Raw genomic sequence first — 21,858 nt, 5'->3', positions numbered from 1 at the left:
ACTTATGTATGTTCAGGTTCCTCAGGTGGTCACAAACCTGATCTTCTCTTATAGGGGGAGGAACTTTTCTACCCCAGTCCCTGCCTTAAGGTCCATCCACTGGAGAGGTGTGGGAAGAGAGATTGTCGGTGAAGACTGAGGCAAAACAGCTCTTGAGTACCTCAGCCTTCTGCTCATCTGTTGTTACCAGTTTGCCAGTCATGTTCATCACAGGAGTATGCTTTCTTTGACCTTCCTTTTCTGGCTGACATACCTATAGAAGCCCTTATTATTCGTTGTGTCCCTTGCCAAATTCAGCTCCAGCCATGCCTTGGCCTTCCTGAGCCCATCCCTACACAACTGGGCAATGTCCCTCTACTCTTCCCAGGATACCTGTCCCTGCTTCCACTGCCTGTGCATTTCCTTCTTGCCCTTTAGTTTGATGATGAGTCAAGACTCATCCATTTGAATCCTCCTCCCAGTAAAGAATGTGGGACATTGACAATGGACCATAGCCCCCACTCCAGCTAGAGCCATCCACCATAAGACTTGGAGGAACTGTGATGGCGGGAGCATAACATGAGGGAAAGGGATAGAAACAAGGCAGTATGGGTATATAGTCTGGTTTATTATTGAGACTTTTCTCCCTATCAGTATTTTTTCTTTTCTTTCTTTCTTTTTCTGTAATAATAGCTAGGCCAATATTTATTCTTTGATTAAGATTACAATTAGGCTAATTCATAGCTTTGCTTATAAGGTGGGGTTTTTTTTGGCTCAGAAGCTGCACAAACAGGAGTATAAACAATTGGTGGAGAACATGGGCAGGCTAGGCTATGATTTCGATGCAACAAATTCTGCTTTTAACCTTGAGTGTTCCACCATTTGATAGTACTTCAGATTTTGTTTACAAACACAAAAGACAAAAGATTATCACTTTTGTTTCAATGTTTTTTGGGGTTTTTTTAGGAGGCAGAATATGGTATCCAGGCAGGAGCAACATCATTCCTGCAGGAGCAGGAAAAATAAAGCAGCACTGCAAATAAGCCAACCTTCTACAACTCTGGTGTTTTCCCATTATTACAGATCTTCAGGATTTAGAATACTGAGGCACTACAGTCTCTTGCTCTCTCTTCTTCACCCCTACAGTGAAAGTACTTCTAAATTCTAGGTTCATTGAGTCAATTCATTATACCCTTGACATGTATTTTGGGAGGAAGATAAAATTTTGGTATTGATTCACATGAATCAGTGAAATTTTAGATTTTAGGACTTTTAGATTGATACTATCTAGAAAAAAATAAAATCAATAGTATTCAGAATACTAATTTTCTGTTAATCTAAAGTTTCACATTTAAATGTATCATTCCTGTGAAATTAATTTAGAGATGGATATCAAAATGGTGTATATATACAGACATCTAGAAATATCAAGGAAAGCTATGAAAATTCCTATGGGTGAAGGTAAAGACTTGTGTTCAGACTGTGAAATAAATTTGTCTAGCCCTGAGGATATAATTAGACCAGGTAGACCATCAAACTTATACACGTATTCTTCCAACCACCAAAATTGATGTGGCTTTGTCACTTCTGAACAACATCTCTTTGCATTACAGAAATACATGAAAAAAGCAAAGTTCCTGTGCTGCTAGAAAAAACTGAATGACAGCAGTCATTGCTAAGGTGGGAAACAAGTTAAATCAACAAAGAACATCAAAGCTGTTTAGTTTTGCTCCAACAACCATGACCTTGCAAATGTTCATTTACCTGATAAACACAGGTATGTCCTTTTAACTAAAGTCAATTATACAACCGTACCATATGACTCCATCAACATTAGGCATTTGGCCCATGCTGCTACATGTTATTAGTAGTATCTTTCTCCCTCCGGTGCAATGGAGTGCAATTACTGTCACATACAATGGAATAGAAATTCATTCCATTTACAAAAAAAGTGTGTCAGACAACTAAAACAAAGATTTGTTTGTGAAAACAAACATAAGCAATAATATTTCACATAAAAAGCATTTTCATATTAAAAATATCATTCATAGTTTCTTCTTGAAATATCTGGACGTTAAGGTAGAGAGTGCCCCTTACCTCCTCTCTTGTTTAACTTGGCATAACCTGGCACATAGCTGCTTGTCATAGATGATGAACTGCTGAAGGAGGAGTGGGGTAATGCTGAGACCAGAGGTTCATCACACTTTTCTGAAACACAAGAAAACAGATTCACTTTATGCTGTTAATTATTCATACATATTAAGTGGCAATGTGCCCTTTATTTTTCTTTAGGGTAATAACACAGCCTTGTTATTTCATACATGTGGAATGCATGTGGCTATGTCCCAACATTTCAGTTAAAAAAACCCCAAAACACAAACCCAACAAAACAAACAAACAAAAAACCCACCCGAAACCCACAAGAAAACCCACAAACAAGCAAATACAGACACACACTTCCACATGAGAAAATAATGACTTCAGCAAAGTACAAAATTAGGTAATGGTAATGCCTAACCATGGGCCACCACTCTCCTGAGGGACACTACAAACAAGCAAGCTTGCCCTGATATATCTGGAATGCTTTTGGTGACATGAAAATGTAATGCTAAAGAAAAGGATTATCATGAAAGCTTTGTAAGATATAAACTTTCAGTTCTGTAACAGAAGTGCTGATAACCTGATATTTTAAAAAAGAAAATAAATTAGGGTTAATTAATGCATGCCTATGAATTATCACATATTACAGATTTACTGAAAAAAATTAACATTTTTTTAATATAATCTCTATAATCCATTTGAGCACTTCACTTCTATTTTACTCAGTATAAAGAAGATTAACTTGGTATTAGCATCTAAGATGGAAAAAAACAAAATCAGAGTCTTTGCTTTTCTAATGAAGAAAAAAGTTTAAAACAAATCTGCTGTTGTATAAAGTTACATAAATTAGAATGAAGAGAACTGGCTTTTGATTTTTCAAATACTTAGATGGCTAACATACTGCCCTTTGTTCTAGTTTTTCCTCAGTTATTTCAACAGATGGGTGAAATATGCAGGTTAAATTACTCGTTTATATTTCAGGTACAACCTAAAAAAAAAGTGACCTACACCAGTCAGCTTGACTAAATCTTTTTAAACAGATGCATTGCAACACAGGCTCTGCTATTAGTGGAAACACCCTCAATTTATGTACCTAGAAAGCATTAGACCACCCCTGGTAAGCAGTGTATTTAACGCTCAGCCACAGCAAGTAGTTTTGGTACAATTAGAAAATGGGACTGGATCGCACGTGGGGACTGAATTAATCCTACCCTCAAAAGAGGAACTTTAAGGGGAAAAAAAGGATTGTGAGAGAATCAAGTCATTTATAATGCAGGTCTCCTAAAATTTCCAGTCTCAAGTAATGAAAATAAAATTACTTTCACAGCAATAGAAACTGAAGCGCAGAAATACAGAAGAACATTCATTCATGAATCAGTACTTTGACATTTAACAAAATAAATAAGTTTCTTTCACAAATCTCTGAGAGTTTGTTAAGGGAGAAAACAAAATTCATACCAGCATAAAAGCACAGGCAAGAGTAAAGGGCAATTGCTTTGCACTGAATTAAAGGACAATTCCAACGACTTTAAAGTTCACTACCACACTATTTAATGATGGAATTTTGACAAGGGAAGATAAATGGTTTTAAGCATTATTGTTTATACCACAAAACAGAAGGATCAATGCCCCTCCTCCCTCCTCCCGCTGCTTTGGCTGCAGCCACACGTCACGCTTGGTCAGAAGCCCGCAGCCTGATGGGCGCAGCGCCTTCTGCCCACGTCACACCACCCAAGCAGCACGCCGGGCTCACACGGGATCTCTCCCTGGCAGCAGGGCTATGGCATGGAGCAAGGGCCTACGTTTTAAGAGCCTGGGTACCAGGCTGCTATTATTTCAGTCAAAGTACTACAAGGTTAGAGTTCAAGAACAGAAGTGAGCAGCAGATTGAAGTACTCATTACAAACTTTGCCCTAAATGTCATAACCACAGAGAGACGGTTACTTGGCAAAGTTTTTCTCGTGTATTTCCTTATCTATAGTTTATTTTTGGTAGTTCTTAAAAATAGGTTTTCAACTTAAAGACTGCTAGCAAACTGCTCTCACTGCCACATTATTAGGTAACATTACTAGGTGACATTATTCATGTTATGTAGCTAGAGATTTGAAGTCATTTGTCATTAATTCCGTTGTCTAGGTAAAAAAAGGAATGAAACATTTAAAAGCAGAAGAACACATAATCAGAAATATTTAAAAAACACAGTAAAAAAATCTCTTTATAGCGTTTTCTTATCCTTATCTTACATGATATTTACTGTTAAAAATTTACTGTTTAAAAATATTTACTGTTAAAAATACATTCTCATAATATCAAAGTTTGAACATGTACCTTTGTTCAGCTTCCTCGGTTTTCTTAGTACATTTTTAAAGCAAATTCTTAGGTTTATATGATCTTCTCCCACCCATAGTTTCATACTGGGGTGGGGTGGGGAGAATAACCTGCATCTTTATGGAAGAATACTACAAATAGAATGATTTAGCTACAAAACTGTTTGCTACTTACACAGTTTGATTAATTACTGAATATTAGGGGAGGCTACTGGTCACCATATTCTAAAAAACTTTTGAAACGAAAGAGCTATCCAAAATCATAACAAAGAAGCTTTTAAAAAGGGATAAAATGTGAGCAAAACCTGAATTTCTGCAATAAAAAAATAAACCTGGATTTTAGACAATGTGTTCAGAAACGACACAACAGCCGAAAAAAACTCTCCAAATAGTAGACGTTCATCAGAACTTCTTTTACTGATCCCAGTAGCTGTTGAGAAAATCTCCTTTTATTTTGACAGCTACCATACTGGTGCTACTCTTGATGAAGCTATGCAAAAGAAAATATGGAAAAACTTGTTTGGAAAGATTACTAGCTTCTAAATCATCATCGCCCTGTATGGCCTGCCTTGTCTCTCTGCTTCACTAATCTATCCTCTTGGATTTAAAAGAATAAGACAGAGAACCTTGGCATACTCGAAAAATTAAAATAAAATCCCACAGGGACTATCACTCTATTTGTGACTGCAGTCACAATTTTTGCAGACAGTCATGAACGTGCTTCATTTGGTGTACATGTGCTTTTGAAGTATTGAATCTGGACCTCTGCTTTCTTAGTTTGGTTGGAATCGCCAATACTGGGGGTGGCAGAAAAACCAAACAGAGCTGATACAGTTTTCCTTCACTATTGTTTAGAACTGCATTCGCTTCCTACACCTGTTTTGGGATACCAACTAATCAGCTAAAGAATAAAACCAAAAATATCTCACTTTCTCATTGTTTAAAAAACCAAACACACGCCCCCCAATCTGCCTGCTCATTTAGGCTTCAAAATACAGGAAATTCACCATAAATGTGTATGAATGATAGGGAAGGATTATACTTCAAGTGAATAGACATTAAAAAACATATTAAATCTCATCAATAACTCATGACTTTAGGTCCAATAGAACAAAAGTTAAAAGACTGCTTGCGTAAGCTAATATTTCTAGCCCTGTATGAAAGTTCCAGTAAACATATTGCACTATTTAAACTTCCTTCATAACATGAAATGCTGTTATGCCGCAGATTTAAGAGAAAAAAAATCCTTGGGAACCTTTGGTTCTTTCAGCAGTTTTAGTTATTTCCTGCAGAATCCAATTTTTTACTTACTAAAACCAGAATCATATATACCTTCCTGTTACTGAGATATAATAGCTTTCCCCATATAAGTCAATGTACTGTGCCCTGTTAATCAATTACAGAGCACACTCTCCTGCCAGCATCGTAGCAGCAAAGAAATAAACTCTCCTCCATACCATTTATCTCAGTGATGTATTAACATCCAAGCCAGCTTAGGTCCATTTAAATGTTAACTTCCTGAAGCAAAACCACACTTCCACTCCATTCTGTTCAGATAGAAAGAACTGATAACTTTGTCACAGGTATGATGACATTTGCTACTCTGACTTTCCTATTCAGAGGGAAATTACAGTTTATGTCCACCAGAAACAAGTTTCCTTGAGATTCAAATAACCAGATCAATGGTAGAAAGCTCACCTAATGTCATTAAATACAAATGCAAAACCTCTGCAATCCACAAGCCTCAAATTCCTCAAGACCTAAAGACTACGGAAGGGAAGGACTGCTATGCACTTGCTCTGTTCTTAGGTGCCTTCTCAGGCACCTGGCTATTGGAAACCAGATACGAGGTGAGATGGATCTTTTGTCCTACCAAGTGCAGCCTCTCATATGTTCTGGTGTTTGGACTCAACAAAACCGGGAAAGGATACCTGTCCTTTACTGTTCTACAGTCTATTTATAGTTTATAGTTTATTTATATAGTCTACCCATCATGCTGGATAGACTAAAAAAGGGATGTCTTCTACTTTGCCTGAAGTTGCTTTAATTCCCACTTAGTTAGTCCATGAACTATTTGGGGAATAGGGACCAGACAATTTGAAGGGACGGACCTTGACTGTAGCATAAAGCAGACCATATAGACACAAACTCTTGATTTATCAGCCCCAGAGGTTGTTAAAGCTTAATCCTCGCTACACCAGTGACTTCAATGATTTTTGGTGGGCAAAGCAGAGTAAAAAAACTTGATGCTTCACTTCACAGAGGTCTGTTCAAATGCTTAGCATCCTGATCAATAAACAGGTCACCTGTAAAGTTGCTGACATATCTTATCAAAGCAGTCTGAGTAGATGAAAAAGACAGTCTGCAGTTCATCTGTATCTTCCTGACATTTGTATCTAGCAGTAGGTTAGAATGCATACAAACAACTAGACATTTAGAAATGTTAAGAAATGGGAACAATATACATTTATAGTCACAGGTGGTTTTTATTAATAATTTGAAGCTGCATTGGAGGACCTTTCAGAAGCTCTTGCAAAGATTGATTCTGTCAGCAAAGTAAAAAGAGAGCTAAGATGTGTACAGTGCTTCTAAAAAAGAAAAATACTTGGATACTGATAAATACTACTCATCAGAAATAAGTGAGGGTGACTTACTAAGAATGCTTTTGAAGAACAAAGGCTTTTCCATCATTATGGTCCAGTGTGCACTGAGGAACCAACCTTTAAAAAAAAAATCAAACCCCAAATCCACAAATTCACCCCTCCTTTTTCAAAATCTTCAGTCAAGATTTCCTATCAAATTATAATCCATTCTCATAATTTTGCTGTAGGATACTAGCTCTAAGACATAAACATGCTGCCAATAACAACTTTACTAAAAAAAGCCCCATATGCGTGTCAGAAATGAAGAATTTGAAAGCTGATCAACTTAGATACAAGCCACAATTAATCGCTAGCAGAATATGAAAGAGATGAGTCAATCTCTTAAGTAGCATTTTAAAAAAAAAATCTCAGCCAAGAAATACACAAAGCCATGGCTTTCTGACGCCCCCAAAATCTTAACCATTTCTATTTTACACAATATTTTCACTGTACAAACAGAACATTTACAATACAAACCCCAAAATCTTAACTATTACCAGTATATCCAACTCATTAATTATACAAAAATGCCTGTCAAGTGCAAGGAAAAAAGTTTAAAGCAACTTTTAATCTTTACTTGTAATGCAAAAGACTCCTGTTTTAAAATATGAATTCTTATGTAAATGGGGAGCAAGGGAGAGAATCATATCATCTGGGTTTAATTTGTACTGTGTGCTAAATGGTAGTTATCCTAAACACATTTTTCTCCTCCAATTTGAATATGTAGAGTGATTTCTGTGTAGCGTGCTGAGGAGAAAGAATTAGCCACCAAGCACTTGTGAAAAGCAGTCATGAGATCGCAAGGGCACTCCGGAACGTGAATAAATACGTATGGGAATTGGCATATCTCCAATGATAACCAATAGGAATATTAATGCAGCTGTTTTGGATTGCAGTGTATTAGTATGCTGAGACAGCCTTCCTTTTCATATTGCATAGGCAGGTTTTATAATCTGAAATGAATTCTAGAATCCACCGTGATTAATCCACAAGACTGTGTCCCCCCCCAAAGAGTAGGAATAAATAAGCATAAGTTGCTAGAACATTTTATGCACTGTTTCAAGTGAACTTTTAAAGCGATGCTAACCGAAAAGCAGGAGATGCTACAAAGCAGCTCATGGCCAGTGGTAACCTCTTTGAAAAAAATCAGAAGTAGGTGTTATTGAGGACCGCCTACCATAGGTTTAATTTCAATGTCAAGAAAAGCACCCTTGGCGCTGTGTCACGAGCCTGTTGCTCAGCATGGTAAACCTCTAGCCAAACCTCCCATTATGTGTGACAGGAACGCTGCTGGAGAAGCCCTTTCCTTAGTCCTCAGAAAGACCACTAATGGAAACAATAAATACTGATGGTAATGGCTGGCAAACGTCAGGCAGGGTACACCTCATGCTCCAAGTTCTTAAGTCAGCAAGAAATCAGTAAAAAGCTTATCAAGGAAGACCTTCTCTTATGGGGAAAGGAAATACTTGCCTGTCAGGTGTATTTGCTAAATGTACCAGCCTTTGGTACATTTGGGGTGGTTCAACAACCTTTTGCCTTATGCATGTTCTGTTGTTTTTCTTGACTGTGGGAGATAATTTTTAAAAAATCCACCATAAACTGTTATCTTTTTTGTCTTTCAAGATAAAAAGCTAACTTTACTCCCCAGCAAGTTTCTTGGACCACTTTATCGACTAGATAGGGATGATGACTGGTAGAGCGGAAGCTGCATTTTTTACTCTCTTCTGTCCCACCTACTGTCCTCAAGTGGGAGTCCTTTTGTACCATGCTTACATTAGAAAGGTAACAAAAACCGACCCACTTTTTAAATACCTTAAGCCACAATAGAGCTGTCCACACTCCACCTGTGCAAAGACAATAATAGTCTGCACAAACAACAGTTACTTTCCCAGTTACCATTCCCATTTGCATGTCAGAAAGTCAATGCAAGTCTTACATAAGCCTCATTTGGCTTCTTGTTTGCTATTTCTACTAGCCTCCGTTGCTTTGATCTGTTATTTCTCACTGTGCTCTTGTGAGCGTAGTTCTCTTTACATATTGCAGAAGTCTGCAGCTTCCCCACGACTGACATTTCACAGGACAGTCTTGACAGACTGCTAGGGAGCCAAGTTCACATTCAGCTTCATGAGCAAATGAGTCCAAGTGTAACTGAAGCTTTTCTGTAAGTATCTCTGGAGCTCAGCTGTAATCTAAAAGATTAGAGCAGCTCATATTGATCGCCTGGGATGTTTCATATTCCACTTCAAGTTGCATACCATCAATAGAGATAACACATTGTTGCTCAAAAGGGTGGCTGCTGCTGAAAAGGAAGAAAACGTAGCAGCTGTTTTTCCCCCTCCAAGGTGAAACCATAAATTACATTAATTTAGTGGTCTCCACACAACTTAGTGTTCAAGGTCACTCATTCTGAGGTTTATTTCAAGCCTTTCTATAGATCTCTGTAAGGAAAGGAACAAGTCTCGGGTAATGTTTTTTATGGTTACTTTGCTCACAGCAGAGCACCGGCAGTCAGGCCTGTTTCTTTGTTCTGGTTCCAATTCAGGAATTAGTCTTTGGGCAACACTGGATGCACGACCAGGGCCAAATTTCAAAAAATGCATTTGGATGCCCAAAGACAGATAGTACTTTATGAGATTTTCCAAAGTACCTTTTCACCTGAACTTTGCCTCTGATACCTATTGACTAGTTTTCAGAATAGCCAAAGCCTTATTAATCCCAAAGGTCATGGTGTATCTACGTGTTTTGACTCCTATAAATTAGCACCCTATTCCATCCAAGGACCGCGTTACTTATAAATAAGAAAACTTTCTTGTTTTGAGGATTTATTAATAAACATTTGTAAGCACTCCTGGGAAACACTGGAAATGGTAATATCATAACAATAGCACAAATGTGTAATGTATTATAAGATAACTATCAGACATTTCTGGCTGCGCTGCCTTTCATCAAATGGCATACCACATGTTCCACAGTACAGTTCATACTTCTGTCTTTAACTACTGAAAATGAGAAAAGGTTTAAAGTAAACATCATTAATTACTGTGATCTACAATTTAACCAGAGAGATTAGGATTTATTTTTTTAATTAAATTATTCCGTTTGGAATCATTACAAGTATGAAGTTGTACAAAGCAGCCTCTTGAAATTCAGATTTATCAAAATTTCAACATTTCACAAAGGAAAAAAATAGAAAACTGTACCCAAAATTTGTGCACTTCTGTTTTTCAGGAAAGTGTCAATATTTTAAGTTCTGAATTTACAAAAATCTATTTTTTCTTTGGTATTTTACATTTGGAAAGACCAGGGGTCCTTAAAATTAAACTTATGTCTTATTTTATTATTTAGTAGCATTCAATTTTGAATGAGTTAAAAAATAAATACATTCTTTTTATTATCTCTAAGCTATATCTACAGTAAGGTTTTTGCAGGATTTTGGTTCTTTGGTTGGTTTTAGGTTGTGGTTTGGGTTTTTTTAACTGGAAAAGAGTGGACAGAGGAAGTTTTTACACCACTTTAAAACAAAAACAGGTCTGGATTGCTTTTGCTTACTTTAGAGTCTGAAGAGCATTCCACAGTCCATTGAGAATTTGGCAAATGTTCATGCCACCGTGCTACTGTGTCTTTTATGAACAAATTTATGAACTGCTTTGCACCCTATGCAACTGGGAAAGTTGTATGATCTTATCTGCTCAGTTTTTAAAAAAACTCAGGTCAATTGCATCTGGAATAGTTGGAAGTCAGTCTGGTTGTACACTTGGGATTTCATTAAACTGTCCTTAGCGCATAAGCAATAATAGACTCTCAACTCTATGCAAAGTAAAATACATAAATATTTTTGCATATCCAATCCTCAGGTGCCTCTTCAGTTTTTAACCTTCTGACATGTCAATATACTTCTTCACCTTTTCAGTACAGGAAATACCTGAATATTTTGGAGGATGTTACAGCAAACAAAGCTCCTTCTTAAGTATCTTTGCAGGTAGGTATGATTTTTCACAGACTGGTACCTATCTGAATTAAGTATGGAGAAGCCTGGAGTCATGTCCCATAAAAAGGTTTTGAGTAGAGGGCAGAGGAACCCACAAGGCTGGAGGAAAGAAGAGAACACTGAAAATCTCCACAATTTATCTTCTCAAGTCTCATTTAGCTTAAAATACATTTGCCAGTTACGTAGCCTATGTTCTTCCTCAGTCAACCACTAAGTATCATTTCTTTGGTGCGTTTTTTGGGTTTTGGTTGGTTTGGGTTTGTTTGTTTTTTTTTTTTTTTTTTTTTTTGGCGGGGGGTTGATTTGATTTGTTTCTTTGTCAGGACCCAGGAATAAGACAATAATGCATGCTAACTAGTTGCCTGAATAACATTTTTACCAGTCACAGCTTAACTTTTCATCATCACTTTAGCAGGTTTCCATCTCTAAAATTAAGCTTTTATCTTTAACAAGAACAAAACATGTAATTTTTTCCTCACAATACATACTTATTTTAATGGTCCCTTTACTTTTAGCAGGTTTTTATATCAACATAAATCTTCTGAATTCAGAGCGAGCTGTTATTCCAGGTTTAACCTAATTCAAGCAAGATCAAAACAACCAGTAAGGGACTTCAAAATTGCTGGGCATTTGAATATAAAAGCATGCTCACAGAAAGCCAAATATTAACTCGCAAAACAATATAGCATAGGTACAGAATAAAGATATTTTAAACTTGGTCTGTAGAACCTACCACTATGGATATCAAAACATTTCATAAAATGAAGGAAGTTAACCTCATAAGAGATCATAAAATATTTTTATCTACCCACTTACAGATTGGTTAAGATGCTCAACAGAGGTCTCATAATAAAGTTAACTCTGAGCAAAAGCTGTAGATTCCTGTCTGAATGCTTTTCATACTAGAAACCTACCCTTTCCCTATAATGGCTAGGGAAGAAACTCTGCTCCTACCAGACAGACAAAATATTTAATACCATGAAGCATGTAAAGCACATTCCACATTTGGTTAGATGAGAAAAAATAGAAATTAACAGGCTATGCAAAATGCAGCAGAGAATTGTTTCTCAATTTGCACAGCAGAAAGTAAACATCACTTAAACTTAAACTCAGGGGTTTTTTCCACAGCATTATTAACTCCATGTTTGTGCATTGTTGTTTATTTTCTTCTCCCCTTTGGAGAAAACAGATATGTCATATTTACAGCAGAAGCTATTAGTCGGCTGTTTATCAGTTGCCTACTGTTAGAAGTGATGATAGAAGCAAAAACCAAAAGGTGTGTGATCTATGAATTAAACTGTATTACAGTGACAGATTATTTTTTTTTTCTGAGAGGAAGAGACAAGTAAGGTCTAACCTTGGTTTCCTTCCTCTTCTACTTGAAGGTTTTTTTCCCCCTCCAAGTAAGCACAAAAGGCGTGCTTTCTCAATTCCTATCACTGAAGCACAGGAGGATTAGCTCTGATTGCATTTTGCAAACCCTTTAACAAAAGAGCACTGTTTCCCATGTTTCTAAGGAAGTATCAAGTGACCATATAAATTAAATTGTTATAATACATTGATTTCACTGAAAGTATCAATCAAATGTTCCTGAAAAGATATTTTAGCAGGTGAAAGAAGAAACACTTCTGATCTTTCTCCTTACTGTTGCATTAATCTAGTGTATATATGGCATATATTTAAGATCATGTTGGCATTGATTCGATTTCCCAAAACCAGAATATAAGCTTCCAGAATTTGCTGATATATTTTTGGTTTTTTAGGGCCAAAATCTTATGTGAATTTTGATGAATAGAAATGTGGTTAGGAAAGGAAAAACAACAACAACAAAGAAATTGAGGAACATTGGGTAACAGAAAAATGTGAACATAGTTTAGATTTCTGAACTTATCTCTGTATTGTAGAATGAAAAGAGCAAGCTGGGTTACAACCAACCTGTGAGATGCAGTACTCTCAGAGGCTTGTTATACGTACTGGGAAACTCAAACCAATTATGAAACGCACCTGTGAATGTTAACACTGGAGGCCCAAATCTCTTGCACTAATACCTTGAAGAAATGATACATAAATCAGAGCAGGCTAACAAATGTTTTTATATGCCGGCACAAAATCTATAAGTTGATTCCAGTAAGTGTTCAGCATCCTTAAGCACACTGGAGCAACAGCACGAGGAACAAGTCAGTTCAAGGCAGTAGCTTCATAGGACATACATTTTGTGGATACATTTTACCTTATTCCCAAAGGTCTGAAAGTGCCTAGGATTTAATAATAAAAGATAGAGTCTTTATTTATTTCCCCAGAGACTAAAGGAAGTATCACACCTCTATAATAAGAACAGATCAAGATTTGCATAGATTTGTGTATCTGAAGCTGAACAGAACATTTTTCTTTATGATATACTTGCAAGTTGGAAATATGATACTATTTGACTCACAGTTGTAAAGTCTTTATAGGACTCCTGTTGCTGACACAGGGCAGGGCAACCAGAACCACAAGCAAACTCCTTGTCAGTCTGCTTGGATTCCCACTTTGCTAGGAATAAAACTTGGGAGTACAGTCAGTGTGATTTAATGTCATCAGAAGACAATAGCAAACACTTTTAAATATCCATAGGAAAGATAGGTCAACTCTTTCCTAACTGAGGATAGCTAAAGCCAGAAGTATCAGTCAAAAAAGCGATGTCTGGTTTTGAGATGCCAACCAGTTTTTAATTCCATAAAACATAGTGTTGCACAAACTCTAACTGTTAGTTCTACATTCACTAGAGACAATAAAATCTTGGGGGGGGGGGGGGGCGGGGGGAGGGGGAGCCTATGATAATTTTTTCATTTTTGTGAGGAGATAGGTATGTGGAGTGTTGCAGGTCCTTCTATGTTCTTTTTAAAAGGGAATGAAATTCCAATGCAAGGAAGGCCAATGCCAGCTTTTATTAATCCTTAGCATGAACACAAGAAGCAGCATCAAACAATTGCACAGCCAGATGTTGAATTCAAACAATTTCAAGTGTGGTTAAGTGCCACGGCTTGTGTACTTGATCAGGAAAATAAATATCCAAAATTTATAATAGCTCAGATTTTATTCAAAAGAAAGAGTTACGTTAATTTATTCTCAATTATCTCCTGTCTGTCCAATTGGTAAATGACATGTGGGATTCAGCTAGATGTAGAATTTTACAAAGCAAGTTACCATGTGTTCTGTTTCTAATTTGGTACTTGTTCGTTCATTTTTAAGGAAGAAAAAGTAGTTAGAGGTCTACCACACATGAACGATTTTTATCATTTGGTTTGAAGGGGACATATGGGAGAAAAAGATGACAAGCAATCATTGTATAGTGGTGTCTGGGTTTTGTTTTGTGTTAGTAGGGCGATGTCCAATCAAAAAGACACAACAACATCCACTGATATTTCACAGACTACCTAAGCAAGTCATCATGTTAAATAAAACATCAAGATAAACACAACAGCCATAGAAGGCCCCCAGGATTTTGTTTCACAGAGTGCTCCACACTCATCTTAGTTTAGACTTTCTGGTTGCATTTCCTCTCTTGAAGCACTACTACTATGAGAAAAGGTTTCTCTCATAGGCTTCTCTCTCCTAAGAACATCACAGATGTACCAGAGAACAGGTCACTAAAATACAGAAAGTACATTGTGGCTAAACAAATTTTGCTTCTTCCCCCCCAAAGCAAAAATGCCCTTGTATTCTCCTGTACAAAACAAACAGACTGTATCATCATTTCCAAAGAGCTACTTAACTGAAAAATAATTTCTGACCAGAATATAAGGTGCAAGTCAAAGGACATCAACTGCCTGCATTGATCAGTGTTGCTGATTCAGATCTTTATGGTTCTGTCATACTAGTAGAGACTGAAGAGAAAGGAAGGATGGTGCTGCAGTACTACATTCAGTCTTTGCAGTGCCCTAGGCAAAATTCACCTGCTTTTGGAAGGAACTAAGCATCCTCAAACAAATCAGTTTTGCCATCCACAGTAAAATAGCTTATGCCTTACTCATGCTTGTCTGATGCATTACTACGACGAGAGGAGGAAAGCTTCTGCTAAGAAACAGAGCAGAAGAAAACGTCAAGTAGGAAACCCAGTTCTGAACTTAATGGGGATCAAAATCGATTTTAAAAGGGCTTAATCAAGCGGAGGGTTAGTGTACTGTTGTTCCCTTTCACTGTGAAGGCTAGTTATAACAACTCCAGGTAACTTCACATGCTCCCAAAGATTATTTTATTTTTTAAATAACAGCAAATGTCATTACAAGGGCCCAAGAGCCATTTCCTTTTCACATTTCCTTTTTGTCTCATCAGAAACTCTTCATTTAGAAACATTCATTAAAGAGAATAGTAATGTAATTCATTGTCTTAAAAGCTGACTGGGAGGATGCTATATATATGGTTTTGTAAGACAGATTTTTAGATAGGATATGTCACTGCATTTCTCTCGCTGATTTAAATTACCAGACCTACCTTATTTTAATGTGCTATGGAAATCCAAGCCAGTATGTTTTACAACAGCCTTAGCTGTCCAGCTTATCCTGCTGTTCATGTAGCATTTTTTGAATATAAATTGTTGGGTTTTTCTAATTATCAGATGCAAATGGTGTTGACAATAACATCATCTATTGTTGTATACTCATTATCATGCACGGGTACTACTGAGGCATTTTTAAGGCCAAGAGTACTTGGTAATTACGCTTGGTAAAACCTTATTATTACTACATGTTTAACATGTCAACCAAGGAAAACAGCACACTTAAATTAGCATATCTGAAAAATGAAGGTGACTTATAATTATAGCCCATTCCCTCCAATTTTAAGCAGATATCTGAATATTAAGTTCCAAACGTTACAGTTTACTACCTTTGTCTGGATCATGAATTCCCATTATGTTCAAAGTGAAGGATGCCCATCGTAAATACATATGAAAGTCTGTATACATACACATATACAGCAATGCAGCATCATCAATAGGACTTTCCAGTTGTACTGGCTGCAGTTGCCCAGGTCTTGGCAGGGGGGCTGCTGGCTAAGTGGCCAGCAAAACACTGGCACAAGGCTGCCCGGCGGCGAGGGCCGAGGGGGAAAGTGTGAGACACGGCCCTGCGAGCCCCGAGGGGAGAGCGGGAGGCGGGCAGCAGGGGCTCCAGTCGCCCCCCCGGCAGCAGCGATTCCCCCGGAGAGCCCCCGCCGGAGCAGGGGGGTGGCTCCGGAGGGAGCTGCGGCCTGCGGAGAGCCCGGGCTGGGGCGGGGGAGCAGCGGGAGAGGGCAGGGAGGAGCTGGAATGGACTGACCGCAGCCCCCCATTCCCCTACACGCTTCAGGGTGGAGGGGAGGCAGGTGGAGGAGTCAGGAATGAAGGAGTGAAGGTGAGCCTGGGAAAAAAGGGGTTGAGGTCAGGGGGAAGGTGTTGTAGGGTTTTTTTGCATTTATTTTGCACCATCCAACTCTATTTTCATTGGCAATAAATTAAATTCATTTTCCCCAAGTCAAATCTGTTTTGCCCATGAGGTCATTGGCAAGCGATCTCCCTGTCTTAATCTTGACCCACGAGCTTCTTGACCTTACTTTCTCCCCTGTCCCGCTGAGGAGGGGAGTGAGGGAGCAGCTAGGTGGGGGTGTTTGGTAGCTGGCCAGGGTCAACCCACCACACCACTTAACAATCCAGTATCAGAGTTGACTTTACGTTGCTCGTCAGAGACACCACACAAGTTCATGCCAATAATGTTGACTAAATACGGTGTAAAAGCATTAAATATTTTTTTTACAAACCTATTCAAGGCCATCTAAAGAACACCAAATAAATTTGTAAAATTAATTCTATGTAGTCAGTTTTCTACTTCAAGTTTTAACTCGCTGTCTTCAGTATAATATTCACATCCAGAACAAAGCTGTGAAGGTCTAGTTTTCATCTATCCTTGACACAGCCTCTTGGGGTCCCACTGGAATGAAATGTGGAATTCAAGCAGCATCCCTCCTCCATAAAAGAAATGAGGAGATACCAAAGGAACCTACTTATGCTGTCCTTTCAGTAAGCAAAGAACATCAACAAGGCTGAAGCTTAGCTCAGTCCCCTTCTAATGAGCACAAAGGAGCTGACTGAAGAGCTGCATGTCTGGAGAGGAAAGACACCTCAGGGAAGCCAAGAAAATCTTTTACTTGCCTACTCTAGCCAGCAATTCTTCAGGTTTGAGCTGGGGCTGCAAATCCAGGATCCAGCACCATTTGCTGAAACCAATGGCTGAATTGGGAGGATTCACTATTCATTTCTATGGCAAGCTACTTGCAATGTGAACTTTTAATAGTGAGTATGACAACTATCCTGAATTCACACGTTATTCTACATTTCAAGAAGCATTTTAAATTGCTATTCCTGGCATATATGCATCATCAGCAACAACATACTTTCATCAAAGCATTATGATTTATCTTCACATCTGCATATTCAATAGTGTGCTGGGAACTTTAAACATGCTGTGACGTCAATCACCATAAACACAGCCTTAATGCTGCTTTGCAATAAGACAGTCTCATATTTAGGCCTCTAATAAGATTTGAAAGTTTTCATCAAACCTCAAATAACCTATACAATACCTCGAAGATACTTTGCCTTGTTGTTCTACAGATGAATAGACTATTTCATTAGTTCTTATCTGGAATTACTCTGGGTAAAGATCACCAAAAACCTTGAAGCAAAAAGTAAAACTAGTCAATCCTTTCCTTCAACTATGAATGAAGCACATCCAGTCAGAATAAGGAAAATCTGCTATAATATAATTTCTGAGATCATATGCCATGTAAAATGGAGCTTTTCAAGCTTGTTTTTTCTTTCCCACTTCTGAATCCATAAACTATTAATGAAGATATGTCCAATCAAGCATGTAGAATTATGATCTTTAGTTCCCAGAAAAATGAAGTCACAAGGTGTTGAAAACAAATAGGAAATAATCAGTATAAATGACATTCAAGTGAAAAAGACAATGGGGAAAAAAAAAAAGTGAAACTGATTTATGTCATGAACCTCTGATTTTCCTCCATAAATTCTCCTTAAATTTAACAAACTAAATTTGTATTTATTAATAGCTTCCTGAATTAAAAAAAAAAGTCGACCAAAAAAAAGAAAACCAAATACTTCTCACTTCTGCTCATTTTATTCTCTAGATTAATTTCATTAAGCCACCCTTAATTTAATTTACAAAGTTAACTTTTATGTTCAATGCAGTTTGCCAAGATAGTAGGCTGAATGTGTGAGGAATTAATTTTCTCTTGAAATGAATGAACAAGATCGGAGGAAGATAAAATGAATGACTAAGTGATTGCTGTTAACCAAAAAGTTCCATTTTGCTTCCTTATGGAGAATGATGGGATATCATTTTATTGAACTCCATTATCCTAATGTGAAGATATTCTATGCTTGATCTTAGCCAAAAGGCCGGAGAAGATATTTTAATGACTTACTGCTTCTGCTTAATAGGGAGATTTCATAATTACTGAAACTACATCTGTTTGATTAATGAGCCTTTTCCAGCATCCATGCATCTTCTCTCAGTTTGGTTGACAATATACACTGGAAGCACATACACATAGGTACTTTTCATCCTGTATATGTGTACAAATAAAATGTTATTGAGAAGAAAAAGAAGGACCACCACAAATAGGACAGCATAATTCTGATTTTCATTACTATAAGCAAAAGTCTGTGAACTTTCCCTCCATTTCTGTTCTTATACAGAAAATCAAGTTTGCAATAAACATTTAAGTAAAACTTGCCATGAATTTTATGGCCCATCTTATAGGCATCTTAGGATGGCCTGCAATCAAATAGGAAAAAAAATCAACACAAGAAATACATAAACAAAGGCACACTGATGTTGTGTTTTTATAAATGCAAAATCCACGTATAATATCCACTCATAGAACTTTCCACAGGCAAGAAATTAGAGAAAAATGCTTGCTAAATAACTAAGGAACATAATTGGTACCTTATTTCAAATAAAAGAAGATGGCATGCTCATAACTGAATAGCTGATATAAAGGTATTTTGTATGATTTACACAATGGAAGGAGGTATTGCCCCACTATTGGATTATCCTGATGTCAAATCTAAGTTCATTAAGAGAGTTCTCTGCTGCAAATGTCCAAAACCATTCTTGAAACTCTCTGAATGTAGGTCAGTTTTACTGCCCCAGCTGCTAATTCCTTCTTAGAGGTATTTTAAAGAAAAAGACCTTTTGTTTTCAAATAAAAATATTGATTTAAAATAGATTTATATGTTGTATTTTACATTATTCTTATTTCACATGCACTGGATTACCTTTTGTATCATGGTGGCACAAGAATTCCCCATGTCATATCTGTTTTGTTATTTGTAATATGACGTGGAAATAGAGTTGTCAGTCTGTTACTCTGTTACTCTGTGAGCCAGTTCTGAGACATGTTTCTTGAATTCTTGTTATTTCTCAGCTAATATCTCATCATCAACATGAATACTTAGGGGTTTTTGATGATATAATGGTAAAATACAAGTGTTCAAATCACTTAGATAAGAAACACTCTGTACTTCAGTATAGGCAGCACAAAGGCCCAGAAAAATCAAACCTAGGTAGCACTTACGAAAACTGATTTATTGGGGTGAATAAGCACTTAGCATCCATTTAACGTTTAGGAAAGAAAAGGCTTACCACTGAGCAGTATGCAGTGTATTAGCCCTGAAATAAAATTTCCAGGTCACTGATTCCAAATCATGAAGGCCATCCTCCCACTTTGTACCTCAGAAACAATGGCAGTAATTGCATGAAACATTGGAAGCCATTTGCAACCTTAGAAGGAATACCAAGAATACGACATGCACCACTTCCTGAGTCACAAGAACAGCAGAAGGACACAACAGTTACACTGTGTTCAGGTCATCTCTCTTCAAAATTTGTTCCAAACTTGTTTGAAATGGTTGTAGAAATATTTCCTGAAGGGTTCTGAGGGGTGTTGGGTAACCATATTTCAAAAACCACAGTAACAATTTTGCCATCAAAATGTCAGATTTTTTGCTGTCTCCATATAAAACAAGAAATATTTTTGGTGGAATTCTCTACATTTGGGGCGAAGGGGGACTTCACTATTCCCTGCAGGTGTCTGTGTGCACTTGTGTTTAGGGGGAAGGGTCAGCCATCAGCCACTGTTCATAAAATAATTTCAATATATATAAATGTATGAAGAGTCTCCCATTATCATTATCTGTGGTCTTTTGAATGAAAGCACTGGCTGCACGTGGCTTTACCTGAAAAGTTAGAGCTTGGGATTTCAATTTCAACTGAGGTAAATCAGTCTCCACTAATCAATTTCCTTCTGTGTCCAAATGTGATAGGATATTGACTGAGGCACAGATTTCGTGCAGCATTCCACATAGAAATTTCAAGTTACAATAAACCAATATGAGAGACAGCCTAACTTTTATGCTTTCATTTTGTCAAGAGAAAATGCTTAGTCTCGACAGGTGCCTCACAAAACACACCACCTGCTCAGAGACTGCATAAGGAAAATATTTGGAGATATTTCCCTGTTGTAGAAAAGCCAGGTTGATTGCTGTCAGCTTCCAGACTAAGTTTATGAATGGATATGCTGCATGTTTGGAAAAGTGCCCTATCCACAGCCATACTGAAAGACAGATATGAAAAGCATTGAATTCTGACTGTGATACCAAAGCATCCTAATTGACTTCAGGGGAAGACAGACGTTTATTTAAAGAAGTGTAATGAGAAAAGATTTGAGCCTAGTGACAATATTACAGTTTCCAGTCGTGATTACGTAGCAATTAGCTCACTATCCTTCTGCTTTTCAGTTCTGATCAGTCTTTATGATAGTTTGTTATATTTACCTGTGGAAACAAGGAAAATTACTTCTATATAAAGGAAAATGGAAGGCAGAACAAGTGTAAGCAGGAAACAGACCAAAAATAATTGAGCTAATAAGCTCAGAATAACACTATTAATACAGTTATAGCCTCTAAGTTTAGAGGTACTAATTCATAATTCATATTTACTAAGTCTTGTGAAATCAATGTCTTGTCAACACCATGAAGACATGGTTTCATCACAGCTAGTACCCTTGCAAGCAGCGCAAAAGAAAACACTGAATAAGTGAGGAGTAAGTTATCAGCAGAAAAATATCTATGAATAATGGTTGGGTAACACTGACAAAGTTAAAACTTCCAAGATAGTAACTAACTATCCTAGGCAGTTCAGTACGTATCATACCAGGCATCCCTGGAAGTAAAAGTATCTGCTGGTATAATATGTGCTAGAGAACTGGAAGAAGGGGGGGAAAAAAAAGCATCAGCTAGGCATTAAAATTCACATCCTCTATGGATAGGACAGAGAAAGGAACAATAGGGCATACTTGCAAGTGAGTTACAATTGCAAAGCAGATAGCAAACTTTTTGTTCAGGATGCCCAGCTGGACATTTTTTCCTTACAGTCATGACAGAATTAAGCCCCAAGGTTCCTCTATTGGCCTAAGACAACCTAAAGGACTCTGGAGGCTCATGAGATGGCTGGTGGAGCATTACCGTGGTAGTTTTCTAAAAAAAGTGAGAACTAAAAATCACAAGAAGCTGAAAAACTTTGTCACTTGCAAGATATGGAGAAAGACTGATATGAATTCAGTATTATTTACTAGAAATCTGCCAATGAGAATTATAAAAGTAACATAATGCATAGAAGGCACAAGGACAAGACTGCAAAAGAGAGAAAAAACACTACCAGAAACGACTGAATTCAGGAACTTGTTCTACTGTTTGAAAGCCAGAGCCAGGCTTTTCCCCCAA

General features: G+C 37.4%; 1 protein-coding gene across 1 annotated transcript in view; it reads right to left on the bottom strand.

Moving 5' to 3' along the window:
* Positions 1-21,858, bottom strand: part of CNTNAP2 (contactin associated protein 2) — a 1,215,771-nt gene that overhangs the window by 832,590 nt on the left and 361,323 nt on the right. The window contains exon 2 of the mRNA XM_075728323.1: positions 2,077-2,187. Within this exon, the coding sequence (XP_075584438.1) occupies positions 2,077-2,187 (111 nt within the window). The remainder of the gene's footprint in view (positions 1-2,076; positions 2,188-21,858) is intronic.

Source organism: Pelecanus crispus, chromosome 2, assembly GCF_030463565.1.
Source record: "Pelecanus crispus isolate bPelCri1 chromosome 2, bPelCri1.pri, whole genome shotgun sequence".
In the NCBI taxonomy this organism is placed as follows: Eukaryota; Metazoa; Chordata; class Aves; order Pelecaniformes; family Pelecanidae; genus Pelecanus; species Pelecanus crispus.
The sequence above is the reverse complement of the archived record's forward strand: the minus strand, read 5'-3'. Positions and strand labels throughout refer to the sequence as shown.